The 15079-nt window shown below is 34.7% G+C and overlaps 1 protein-coding gene across 1 annotated transcript in view; it reads right to left on the reverse strand.

Moving 5' to 3' along the window:
- Positions 1–3049: 3049 nt before the first annotated feature.
- The window catches only part of LOC149532014 (uncharacterized), a 30877-nt gene continuing 18847 nt past the window's right edge, over positions 3050–15079 (reverse strand). The window contains exon 2 of the mRNA XM_089808413.1: positions 3050–3204. Coding sequence (XP_089664539.1) covers positions 3050–3204 — 155 coding nt within the window. The remainder of the gene's footprint in view (positions 3205–15079) is intronic.

Consider the following 15079-nt stretch of genomic DNA (forward strand, 5'->3'; position numbering starts at 1 on the left):
AATAGTACAAAAAATTTCAACTTAGTTTCACATTTCTATGATTTTAATCCATTGTTTAATTGGTTACTATTGATCAATCAATCATTTATAATTGATATAATGAATCCTTTTACTGAAGGCTTTCGTCAAGTCTTTTGAGTTTTTCTGTTTGTTGAGCTTATGCTTGATTTTTGAAGCTTTCAACATCATTTTCCTCATTTTTGAGTGTGTGTTTGTTGGCTTTTGGCCCTTTGGTTTTTCTCAAGTTATTTATTTCAGTTTTCCCTTCGATTCAATCTAACTTAGGGCTTAATTGGAGTTGGCAATCAAAAGATATGACCCTTTTTAGTGCCCAAACAGTGGACTTTCTAGATGCAACCACATGAATTAAAATATCATGTTATATTTTGAAGTGTTTCAATCCCAAGAGGAGAGGGGTTTTTCATTTCTTGTCATTGTTATGCCCTAGATGTTTGATTTCATGCCAAAATTATTCATTTTATGGTGATTTAACATCACATTTTTAATCCAAAATGTCCATTTTCATGGAGTTTTTGATCATGTGTTTTCTCATGAGGGAGTCAATTTGTGATTTTTGATCCATTGATTATTCTTGGGATCAAATTTTTTCCCTTCATTTACAAAAAAAAGATTCATTTGGGATGTTGGTGTTTGAAAACGCTGGAGGGTTTTCAACTATCCCAATGAGAATATGACATATCTAGGGGCAGCTAACTCCCATTTTCAACATGACATTTCAAACACCGGGCCAACTATAAGGCTTGACCCTTCTTCTACTTCAGGCTCTACAAAACCTAGGCAGGTGGACCTAAGATTCAATCGATACCGTACCAGTGCAAAAACATATCCCTGAATCTATTAAGCAAATGAAAACCCTTATATCTCCTAATGGCTTAAGAAAAGACATAGATCTAAAATAGCTAAATGCAAATCTATAAATCTTAGAAGCTGAGTGAGGGCATTACATTTAGGTCCTTCAACATGAAAGGGTAAAACACATTTGATTAATAATGTTGAATTCAACAAACCCTCAGATATGCAGCAATAAGACCTAATGATCCTGTAACCAATCAGTGCCTTAACCATTGGGCCAATTCATGAATCACAAACATACATATGGATATCTGAGACATATGTGTATCTTCAGATATCTGATCTATCTATTCAACTTGTAAATAAATATCAATGCTCAATTTAAATCTCATTCTTACATGATATCCCCATCAGTAAACTTGCAACCCTGTTGATTCCCTGAAGCATTTACATAACCTCTTGGGTTATAAGAAAAAATGAAATAACATACAGCCTTAAGGGATTGCAACTACAACCTAAGCTCTATGTCAAAGATTGTAAAACATTGAAAATTAGCTGATAAAGGAGACAAGATTCAACTAAAACTCAACCATCTGCTGCTCTCTATAATATTTCCTTGAAATTATACAGTCATATGCATGAAATGAAAAACATGAAACAATCTAACAGATCTAAACTATATGTATTAACCTTCTTAATGATGTTCATAAGAGAGAAAATGCTGAAAGAAATGGTGTCTCAGTATTGGGAATGCATCAAGAACAGGATCCAAAATCTAGTATCATAGTAATGAGAAAATTTTCTCCAAAGAACTAGAACCAACTAGTTTCTTAGTGACAAAAACTGGAACCCCTACAATGAGGAAAAGAAAAGAAGATATAGGAGAAGAGTTGATTCCCAGATCTGATCAAAACATGGCATCTATCCACTTGGAAAACCTTTTCAACGAGTTAAAACAACTCTCTAATCTCTCCTCTCAATTGGTGAATCAAATCTTCATCATTAGGCCTCTACAAGCACAAAATATCTCAAATATTTGATTGAACAAGATAACTGATTTTGATGCTTGATCTAGAACAGCAAATTTTGGTTAAAAATGAACTCAAGAAGGGTAAAAACACTTCTTGAATTCATTTTAAGCATCAACAAACATCAATATATATTCCCCCAACTGATTCTGATATCCCATGATGAATTCTGCACCCTTTACTGAGAATGCCCCAAAAATTGTAAATCTCCTTACAGAGTGTACCGATGGAGACCTGTGCATAATTTGACCTCAAAAATGGATAGTTCATTTCCTCCCAGTTCCAATGGTATATTGCACTACCTATTTTGGACAAAAAATGCCCCTATTATGGCCTTTTGAAAAATAGGCTCCTGGACTGAATCAGAACTTTTAAAATGAAAAATTTAAAAAGTTATATAGTTAGAACTATATAAAACTTCAAATTTATTTGAATTTTTCATTTGAACAAATCATGTGTTGATCCTCTCTGAATTTACCTTTTGAATTCATTTCCCCAATCCATATTTTCTCCATTCACCACTTATCACCACTTGATTGGCCATAACACATCTTCAAATATTTTTAATTAATCAATTAATATTAATTAATTCTTGCTTCTAAAAGCTTCATTAGCTTTCCCGTATCATCGTGAGCATATGAAATTTTCCTTACATTCTCATGCTCACAAGTTTCCTCTACGCTTTTACGACCTCAGTGTAAGACCGAGCTCTTTCAAACTTCCATTCATGACCATACGGGCGTAGGACCCCTTTATGCTTTTACGCTCATGCGTATCATCGCGAGCTCATTAAAATCAATTTACACTCACATAGGCATTTCAAATCTCGTAAAGTGTATGATCGTAAGCCTTTACATTCCTCCTCCTGACCATCTGCTCAAACCTTTTTATTACACTTTCACGCTTCATCATAAGACCATAAAGTTTGTTAATTAGCTTCCTGAGCCTTTACGTTCCTCCTCCCGACCATCCGCTCAAACCTTTTTATTATGGTTTCACGCTTCATTGTAAGATCGTAAGGTTTGTTAATTAGCTTTCTGAGCATATGCAGCTTCCAAAACAAGTTGACTTTCGAGCTCGCGAGCCCCTCCAAGCATGGCTCATCTTTAAAATCCGTGTGTCTTAAAGACAATACACATAGAGTGTGTCATTGTGTTTAAACAACAAGAAAGGAAAGCCCTAGAAGAATGTGGGATATTGTTATTTTACTATTTCTCCATTGTTGCGCTTTGTTGACCAGGAGCATCATCCAAAAGCTTATGAGCCTTTGGGAGAAGCCAAAGTGCTTGATCAAGCTCATTTGTAGCCTCATATACTATAAACACTTCTGTTAATCCATTTGTTATATCCTCGGAAGGGTGCCCTGCAATGGGTTTATTATAAATTCTCAGAACGTTCTTCGCAGTATGTTTTGGACTCCCTCTTCTTTCTATCTTGTAGTATAGATCTTTGATCAATTTGAGGGCTTAACTGTAATTAGTGAGGCTTCTACAATTACCTATCTTAGATAAGCTCCTTCCTAACGTGGGTTGTAGATTCTCTTTTGACATGGGTGCTTTCATCAAAACTCCCATTATTTAAACCTGTAAGCTCCTTTATTTTCAAAGCCGCCTGCTGCTTGTGCATAAAACATTCTATTCAGTTGAAGATGATCTTGCAAGCCATTCAATTTCGTCAATTAACTCTTTTTGGAGGAGGTCTTCTTTGTGTTCTCTGATTAAAGACATTGGCGTCTTCCAATGCTTCCCCCATCTTTGGCGCTGAATCTCTCTTTGTTTAGTGCCCTGCACTTTGCCTCTGCTTTCAACTACACCTTGGTTAAACTATATGCAAGCTTTATTAAAAGCATCTTTATGGTCTACGACTGCTAATTCTTTTTGTTGCTCATAGCTTTGACTGAGTGTGAAATTCTTTTGATGCTACCTCTCTTCAAATTTGCAGACTTCCTTTTACTTGGTGTGAGACTTGCATAATTATGGGAAATTTTTCATTTGTTGTGTGGGGTCTTCCAAGTCAATGGCTAGGTCTTTTGCTTCTGTTGACTGCTTGGGCACTTTCTAATACGTGAGCTGCTTATTGTGGTAAGGTGGATTCCTTTGTTTCTTGGGCATCTTCATGGGTGCTACAACTTCCCCTTTCTTTCAGTTGTGGATGCTTCTTTTAACTACTTAGACTCCCTGTTCTATGTCGTAGCTTTGGCCTCCTTGCTCATGAGGCATCCTCTTGCTATGGCGTTGAATACTCCTATTGCTCTTGACTGTGCTGGATTTGTTTTTAATGCATGGTTTTGGCTCTATCTCTTTAAGTGCCTCTTAACGTTGGCTGGTGTCTTCATTGTCTTTGAAGAACTTGGAGTTTCCAATGTTGAGTGATCTCTTTGACATCAAAATGTTTTATTTTCAATTCCCATTATTATGAGATTCAACCGACTCTAGAGATCTCCTTAGCTTTGAGAAGGCCTTGAAAATGAATGCTTTACCCATGCTTAGATTGAGATTACAATCATCCAAACTATTAAAAGTTAATTGAACTTCACCTTTCATGCATTTGTCTTTTGGTTTTACTACGAACCCCAATCGTCAAAGGTACATCTCTTTTAGAAACTAACATATATGGTGTGCCCCTTTTTATTAGAGTTTTACTTGGTACCCAATATAGCGGCTCAACAATATATGTTCAAGCATTGGCCCATCCATACCTGTACCATCATAGTAGTCTACTCACTGAAGTCCTAGATGAACCAAATCCTGATATGAAAATGCATCTTAACAATTCAAGAATATCACTTGGGTTCAATTAAACATTGCAATTGAAAAAGTTAATCCAAATACTCTGAGAGTGCTTCCTCAATCTTAAGTGTTCATCTGACTACAACTCATTTTCTCTTTCTTTTGAAACATCCACTCATCCTCTATGGCTTGCAATGTTCAACAATTAGAAACATTATAATTTTCACTTTCAAAGACTTCAATGTGCACACAATTTTCGTCGATCTGGTAGAATTAGTTGGACCCCAAGGTGGGTCTGGCTAAAAAAAAATTCAATTTCGGACAACTGAAACCTCAAATTGATCTATTCATTATCTTGAATTGATTAAAATCAAATTCGACCACTGAAGAAAACTTTTTAAACTCATTTTATCCCTATTTTGCAACCTGTCAAATTTGCATCATGAGGTCTATTAACTGGCCTTAAAAACTGACCAAATCACCTGATAGACTCTGAAAACTAGCACACTGACTCTTTGTTTTGCACACTTGTGTCCTGTCGAATCTTTTCTCATGAAAAATTTGTGGTCAAAAGATATTGATTGACAAAGTTGACTTCTCAGAACTGCTTGCATAAGATCATGTCAGAAAGTAATAAATTGGGTTTGGATTCGGCTTGGAAAACTGGGCAAACTGACACTTGGGAGAATGAAAACTGGGGCATAGTTTCTCTGTCATGAGGACATTATGGATCTATGATTTGGGCTCATGATGAATAACAGGACGTGAATGGCAATCAATCAAAGTAGGCTACTTGGAATTTGCAAACTGGAGACACTAACAAAAAGCAATTTTTGCAAATGGAATTGACTTGGAAAAGTGCGCATATAGATTCGTCATGACTTGAAACTTGACACACTTAGAGTATTTTTAGTGGAAAACAAAAGAGTACAATCTATTTGACCTTACCAATCATGGATCTCAAGTTATGACATCCCGAACAGGGGTACCGATCAATCTGCAAATACTGACACCGATAAAAAGATAGAAATTCCATTTGGAATCGCGTTTGAAAACTGATCAAACGGATTTTTCATGAGATAAAACTTGAAACATAACAAGTATCTGACGTCTATAATGCAATACAATAGGAATTTTATCATTTTGGCCAACTAGGTCAAAGTTACCACTCATCAAACAAGGCCTCCCAGAATTATGTGCAATTTGCAAATGTGTGAAAATATTAAACTACCAACTTTGAGGGATTCAAAACCTAGTCAAATGAACTCAAAACGGCTTGAAATAAGAAACATAGGTTCTTAGGTATGGATACTAGACACTTCAAAAGTAGTGAGTCCTAAAACATTTCTGGGTGCAATTTATTCGATTGCAAACATAGCCTCATGTTACTATTTGACACTTAGGTGAAAATGCAGATTAGAAATACACTCAAAATAGGGCTTCACAAAATGGTTCAAAATGATAGTTTAACTTCATAGAACACTTAGATGCACTGAATGAAGGGTGTTAGAAACATTGAACACCTCTTAGGCCTCAAAAGTACAGTCGGGTACAAACTCATCTAAAGCATTTATAGGGCTCAAAATCTCAATGGTACTCAAAATCAGGGCTACAATTTTGAGCGCTAACATGGGACATATTTAAAACATGTTTTTAACCAAAAATGTCCCAAGAACTTGCATTTATTAAAAACATTGGTGTTTTGAGGGATTGTATGGCACGTTTTTGGCATTTTCTATCCAAAAATGTCTCATTGAATGCTCTATTCAAATTCATCATTTCAAGGTTGAAGAGGTCCAAGTTTTTTTTGAGAATTTTTCAAAGTTGGAACTTCTTCCCCTTCATTCTTCCCACATTAATCTTCATCACAAGCACACAAATTTCCCTCATTGACAAAATTGAAAGGAAAAATGAAATATTGATATGATAAAAGAGTTGGCTCATACAGCTCCATCTTAGATCATGTCTATTCTTGATAGCATGTCAGATATAGAGACCAGGCATGTGGATATGATAGATTTCTTGCAAAGGATAGAAGCTGCTACTAATCATGAGATGAAACACATCAAAAGGAGTAATATTCATTTGGTGTCTACATTTCCTACAGCTATCTTGGAACCATAATTTGTTCTAGGATGTGTAAAGTGTTTCAATCCAAAGTCTAAAATGATCAAGGATGCAAATGGTAATATCATTATTAGCCTTGATCCTGAGGTTATTGAACAAATTTTCAAAGTACCATAGAGTGCAGAATGTGTGAATTTGAAAAAAGAAGTATCTTTGGAGATATGGAATGAAAACAAGGGAAATTATCAGAAATATGTTAATTTATATTGGTTGGATTCCAAGAGAAGAAATTTCTCAAGATGGCCTAAAACCATTCATAGATCCAGTTCCAAGCCAAAATAAAAAGACTTGATTACTATTCTCAACAAAATATGTGGTCTCAAGGATTTTAATGATTTTGAACCATGGATGTACAAGTTCATTTTTTAAATCATTAGTAATAAGGAACATATATTTTGGGGAGATCTTATCAGCACTATGCTTTGTGATCAACTACTCAATGTAGGAACATCAACACTGTTCTACATGAATTCTTATCTTGTCTATATTTTGTTGAAATTCTTTAGAATAACTGAGAGGGGGGTGAATCAGTTATCCAAGGTCCATATGTACTATTAAAACTTTTCACAGCTTACTGAACCCATAAAACATTTATCATCATGCATGCATCCATGAGATTATGCAATCACGTAAAACTTGTAGGTTACTATCAAATCAATTTGCATAAATGTAAACATGAAACTTAACAGATTCAATGACACACTTGACACAATGATTTATGTGGAAACCCAATTTGGGAAAAACCACTAATAACATGCTACTCTTTCTCACTCTTCTAAAGTGATGCCCTGTGAAAGGCCAACCTTGTTAAAGGTTACAATGCACACTATTAAATGTGACTTGGTTAAAGGATTTCAATCACCCTATTAGGAGTGAGCCTTGTTAGAGGACTTTAGACCATTCACTTGGAATGTCACCCGATTAAAGGATTAACAAATGACTATTAGGTCAACCTTAATCCAAAGGATTTACCCTAGACTAATATAATTATTAGAGAGTAAGAGTACGGCTTGATCTAATGATAATTTACAACTCCATTTGTAGATTATAGATCTCTGTTTCAGTCTTCCATTCTACCTAGCTTACACACACTTTAGCTCTAATAGCTTGTTCACCCTTCAAGCATCCATACCCTTAAGCCTTCTTTCTTAACTTTCCAATATAGACTCTTCACGTAGGTCACTGAATGAAGCAATACCCTAGACTCCTTGTCTTCCTTAGGTTCTTGCACATGACAACCTTTGCTTTTGACCAACCATCACTATAAATAGAGAATTATGATTTTTTTTGTTCATTCTCCATCATCAAATTTAGGGTTAGAATAGATTAGGTAGGATTCAATGAATCTACCCTTTATTTTATTTCATCCATTTCTAGAAACATCTCCTTCAATCCTCTTTAAATTCACCTCAAAATGGTTTACCATGGATTCTATGCCACTGGCTCATCAATCTTATCTTCCACATGGTTCACACAATCCAAGAAAATAAAATTGTCAACTCAAGTATATCGAATTCACAATCTTTCAAATAATGTTGACACTCAGCATTAACTAGCTTCTGATGCTCGACACATACTGCATTGCTCGACATCCTTTGTAAAATAACTCAGCACAAACTAAATTTTATTGGTGCTTGACATCGACTAAACTTTACTTGACATCAATTGTTTTACTCAACATACACTAAAATAGACTTTTACTCGGCTCCAACTAATTTTTTGCTTGGCTTAAACTAATTTTTCTCGGCACCTATTGTCCACTCAGTCAAGCTTGGCTAACAAACTTTGTTTAACGTGTTCCTCTAAAGTTTGATTAGTGTAAAAAATCTTTGCAACCTTAAGTAGATTATCAATGCACTATGATATCATTTTCTTAGCTAATTCTTATACTCCTTTATATATCATAACTCAACCTTTCCTCTAGGTGCTATTGTTACATCTTTTTGATCAAATCCTCTTCATCAATCAAATAAATGATAATAATTAAATCATATAAGTAGTTGTCTTACTAGCAAATAGCAAGTTTGACATTAGTGGCAAAACAATGATTGAAACACATTTATCATACTTGTATCAATCTATTTTCAATATATTGTTGTTGCTATGGGATCTTTTTTAGAACTTTCAACCAAAGAAGACTATCTTTGAGTTCCAGTTTGGGAATATTATGATCAAATTACTTTGACATAGAGTAAGTATCACTATAGGAGAGTTCAAGATGCACTCTTTGGACATTTTTGGTGCTTGTTTGATAAGTAGTTATATGTCAAAAGAGTGTTTGATGAGGCCTGTGATAAGGTTAACCAATATGGTTGCATCTTTATTTAGTTTCCAACTTTATCTATTTGAAATTTGGGTACTTTAAAGGAGAACCATATATTTAACCTATTTGAGAGTTAGGTACTTTAAAGGAGAACCATATACCTTACCTAGGTATGTTACCGACAAAATCATTCTAATGGAATTCAATAGACAAGTCATGGAGGTCTAATTTGATCAACATATTATGCATAGACCAGGTTTTGGTATTATTTATGCCAAACCCTTGGCAATTGGTCATTATACGATCATTTATGTACACAAAGAAAAGACCATGGAAGAAAAACTTTAGTTGATTCTCAAAGCCAAATATCATTTTGATTACAGAGAGATGAATTCAAACATTAAGAGAACATTTGCTCATGTTAATCAAATAGAAGACATTTTGAGTGATATGCAAAAAAAGTTGGATATTATGAAAATGGACTACTTCAAGTTAACATTGTAGAAAATTATTGATCTTAATATGCTTAATATTCCATATAATTTCTAAATTGAAGATGATGGTAATATTCTCAATCTAGAATATCATCATGCTAGTTTTCATAAATAATGCCCTTTCTCCATTCAATGGCAACAAAAGGAAGGTACTTCTATCCTTGATCAATTTCAGTCCATTTTGGGAAACACCAATAAATGGTTGTAAATCAAAGGTCTCAAAAGAGTGAATCCTAAGTTAGGTTTGGATTGTGGGAGTTTTGGTCTTCCTCGAAGGAAGTCACAATTAGAAATTGTATGCAAAGGTGGTGCATCTTCCTTTGATATAAATAAATCTCTCAAATTCAAATTGAAAGGTGAAAGGGATTTAAATTATCTCAGACACCTGAACAAGTTCAAGAGTCGGAAGGAGAATTAGATGAAGGACTTGATGAAGAAGATGAGGAGGAAGAAGGAGAGGTCATGATCATATCTCCTCCATGGCCTACACAAACACAAGGACCATCTATCTAGGAAGCACTTTTTTTGGGTGTAGATGATGATTTGGATTCATTCTCCACTATCTTCACACCTTCTATCTCAACCTCAGAAGTAACTACATCAACACTTCCTATATCTTCAACAACTCATCCCATTTTAATAGCTAAACAATTCTAACACTTAGGGAATGTGTTTGAGGATTTTTTGGCCCTCATAGAAGGTCAAGTTCTTAGCTTGATACATCCTTAACTGATTTTGAGTTGTTCATGACAATATATTCCTATCATACACCCATGAATTGAGCTATACAAACTGAGTCATGCTTACTAACAATAGAGGTACAATTAGGATCAATGCCAATGGTCTCCACTATACCTATTTCTATAGATGAAAATTTCAGTTTGCCTACATGGTTGAACAAGATTAAAATGAAGAGAAGAAAGGTTGTGGTATCCCCAAATGACCTTCCTATTAAGAAAACTAAAGATAATATTTTTTCTAGGATCATTGTTGATTCTAAAAAGACTAAGTTTGTATAAGTTGTTGATCCATTGGTGGAAAAGATAGTTGAAGAGCTTGGTCATTCTGATTACAAGTTCATGAAAGTAGAAAGTATAAAGTAGCCATGATTGGGTTGTTTACAAGATGCACAAGGCACACTTCCCAATGTGCCATAGAGTAATCATGAATTATGGGATTAAAAAAACTCTCAAACAAGAGGTTATTCATTTAAATGAGGTTATTTGATAATAATCCTTACAACATGCAGTTGTTGCATCCTATACACTTGAAGAGAAAAGGATAGTAGAAGATACAAATTCTTGGAGGGGAGAAATCATTTATGAAGGAGTATAGGCCATTTTAGGTATGACCAAAGTCATTGGACTTATCAGAAGTGTGGAAGAAATATTACATGATTTTATTGCATCTTTGACTCAGGAAGCTAACACTTTGAAAGAAATTATGAATGATTATGATGTGATTGCCAAATTTGATCTGGGCACCATGGTTGCCTGTGACGTTCTTCCATCTTGTGAAATGTTCTATAGATGTCATACACTTATGGTTTATAAAGAAGAGACACTAAGAAATCTTGTAACAAAGTTGCAGGAAAACTTAGAGGATTGTTAAGTAATAGAAATGGAATCATGAGCGACTTGGAACAAATGGGGTGTCAAATTCTTGATGAACATGGTAACTTGATTGGATTTAAAGGGATGACTTCATAATATACAATTAGGATCAATGCTGATTTAGATTCTAAAGATTGTGGTTCCCATACAATGAACATGTTTTCTTTGTACAAATCCTTAGCAAAGCACTTACATGATTCTCTATCAGCAAATTCTAAGATTGTAAAATTAGCATATGTCAATGCAGTGAGGATAGAAGCCATTAAAAAGACAATGGAGATTTTGGATCTTCCTATAGTGTGTAATATCATCATCACATTCAAAGCACTAAAGAAAAAAATTTAAGATTGTTATTTTTTTTTCATGTTTGTAGACTGAAGAGGATGTATTGTATGAAATTGTATAATTACATGTAATACAATTTGTATGTGTAGTGGCATATAATTAAATAATTTCTCTTGTTAGTTAGACCAAGTTAAAGTTGGTTGAGTTGCTCTCACTTTTTCCTCCTTAACTCCTTTGCCTATATAAAGGAGTGCTCCCTCATTATAAAATCATCTTTTATTTTTGTATGCAAGTGAGCTCTGGAGAAATTGTGCAAGCATAACTTTGATTGTGTAGTGTCGTTTTAAAAAAAAAGTAAATACGAAGAATCAATTGAAACTGAACTTTGATTGAGTGAAATTGTTACTTGTGCAAGTTAGAATCTTTGATTATTATTTGCATTTGTTATCTTTGATTTATGTATTTTTGTATTCTTGATAATTGAATATAAAAAGAATTAGGAAGCAATATAAAGGAGTGCTCCCTTATTGTAAAATCATCTTTTATTTTTGTATGCAAGAGAGCTCTGGAGAAATTGTGCAAGCATAACTTTGATTGTGTAGTGTCATTTTGAAAGAAAAGTAAATACAAAGAATCAATTGAAACTGAACTTTGATTAAGTGAAATTGTTACTTGTGCAAGTTAGAAGCTTTGACTATGATTTGCATTTGTTATCTTTGATTTATGTGTTTTTTTATTTGTAAGGAAATTCGCAATAAAGAATATAACCATTTCCACATAACCCATAATAGATCTAAAATAAATATGCAACTCAAATCCACATACAAGAGAATAGACAACATACCTACAAAAAAGTGACACAAGATACACCCTGAAAAATCCTTATTGAGGAAAAAACCCAACCTCTAAAAACCTCCATCATCATGTATTATTTAGCAAAAACACCATTGCAAAAAAACCATGGAAGCCTTCAAAGCCATAGCCACAACCGAGCAATCTATGTCAACAAGCATGAATCCACACATCCCATGCCATGCTTCCAACCTTCACAAATGCTCCCTTGGCTAACCTGTCAAGCCTTGTCCTGCTTGACTCTTGCCTTTTGCCCTTCTATCTTCTCTCACTCACACAACTACCCTTGTGGCTGCTTATATAGTAGTAAGTCCTACAAAACCACCAAGTGGTATTATAAACCATGTGCTACCTAACCCATTGGCCCCACATTTAATACTATAATTTTAGTTCTTTTCCCTAATATTAAATAATTACATGAAATATTATCACAATGTTAGAATACAACTCATAAAGTATATCCCATGGAAATCTTTACATGTTGCGCATCCATCAAGGTGGAACAATACATAATAAAATAAAATAACAATATAACAATATTATGCAATGTGTACAACACCCATTATCTCAACAATATCCCACTTGTTGTATATATTGTATAGGGTCAATCTGTAGCCACATAAATGAACAAGGGAACAATCCCCCCCAGCACATCCACCATCATGGATCAAAGTACACCATGTTTTCCATCCTGGTACCCACAACAAAATCAAAATATCCAGCATCTCAAACATGAATGATCCCACCTCCTATTATGCCACGTCCACCAAATATACATAGAAGTAATACAAAGAGAAAGTCACCCAACCTATTGCATTAGAAGATCATAAAATCCTGTACCAACTAAAATTCCAAGCATAAAAACTTGATCCAAAGGTAATCACATGTATCCATAATTGTCAAAATATCCATAGCTAAGATAGAACTCACAACAAGTGCCAAATCCATCCAACTATCCATACCTCTAAAGGTATACCAAGTCAATCTCACATCATCAACATATCCAATCTGTAACTTGCAATCACAAGCCTTAAGAGCAATACTTGCCACATATATACCAAGAAACTTCCACTACAAAAGATAATGTCAAATCTATAACCAATCCACTCACAACATCTCAAAGAAGTGATTCCATGTAGTCTAAAGGACATCCATAACACATAAACCAATAACCTGCAAGAACAACTCTCATTACAAGTCTCCAACACTCTCCCAAGTTCTCCACAACCAACAGAGAAAAGAGATAAAGGAACAACCATGGCATCTCTCACATGACATATATGAGCACAAACCAGTGATCACAATCTCTAACCAATCTCAAATCCAGTGTAAGTGAAAAAATTGAACACCCAAGAAGATAACCAAAACCAAAGAGAAACCATGCAAATCATAACCTATATAACATCCTTCTACACAAACCTCTAGATGTAAACTATGCAAGTATGATCTCCTCCAGAAAATCCCAACAAGAAGCCACAATAACACCCAAACCATACCATATAGCTTAATCATGGATGCAAGCCTCTCAGAAGAAGATCAAACTCATAAACAATTCCTAATCCAAGGAATATGCCCAATATAAAACCATCTCCCAAACTCAACTAGCATAACAACATATGCAAATGGAGATAATTAATGCTAAACCATCTCTCAAATGAACCCTCCAAAACTAATTCATGTACCATAATCCATATTCATGAAAGACAAGCATAAACATAATGCACCAGAGAGAAACAATGGGCTATAGCTCTCAAGTAGTAAACTACCGAGTAGACCAAGAGTGGAGAATTAGAATGCTTGTCAAGATATCCAAGTCTCCAACCAAGACTCATCTAAGAAAATTATCCTCTCAAGTTCATATTAGGTGACAGCCCCTCAGACTTCCTATTGAAACAAAAAAACTGTCCCAACCAACACATCTCTAATCCAAGAGAAATCAACATCACCACCAGTTTCTAAGTATCCATGAGCACCTGTAAACTATTGATCCATGCCAACTCCAAATGCAACATAGAAATATCATAAAGCATCCAACTTATGATCAATGTACTCAATGCCAGGAAACTAAACCAAGATCATTGTCAAAGTTCCAACCATAGCCTCAAGAACATAAACATGACAACATGATCTAAACATCTCAACCAAAGAGATAACATGCCTCATATGAACATACTATAACATGTCACAACTCAAAATGTGTATCAAGAGTATATCATGACATAATAATAAAAATGAAAGCATCCTCACACCAATCATAACATACCTAATGAAAGTATAAACCACACCTTACCAAGAACCCTGTGAGTCCTCAAGATGCAACCATCTCCACACACCATGAAGAAAAACCATCTCCATATACCATGAAGAAAGCCATATCTGCACACCATGAAGATAACCAAAAACCCCATGAGTTCTTAAGATCTAACCATCTTCACACACCATGAAGATAACCAAGTGCACCATGTAAATGTCAAAGATGCTTCTGCAGCAACAAGATCTAAGACAAACCTCCAACATCTATAAACACTCAATAAATATATCAATGCCAATAACTCCCACTCAATCATGGTATTGAGTCACCCATGACATCATAAAATTTATCTCCTACATGAAGATCATCTAGGTCTACACCCACACAAATAAAGTGTCAATAACAAGTGAAACTAAGATCTCCAAATCAAGATGTAAAAACCAAACTAGGAACTAAGCCTGCACTATCACCCAATCACTATCAAAGGCTCTCACAAAATCATGTATCCAAGCTATCCATGACATCATGATTTAAAAAAATTTATCTAACCATGAGAATCAACCAAGTCATCAAACCATCAAAGAACTCAAACTGCACATCATGAGCTCCTCAAAAGAAACAAAA

The sequence above is a fragment of the Cupressus sempervirens genome, chromosome 11 (assembly GCF_028749045.1).
Source record: "Cupressus sempervirens isolate cs-2001-9-10 chromosome 11, ASM2874904v1, whole genome shotgun sequence".
In the NCBI taxonomy this organism is placed as follows: Eukaryota; Viridiplantae; Streptophyta; class Pinopsida; order Cupressales; family Cupressaceae; genus Cupressus; species Cupressus sempervirens.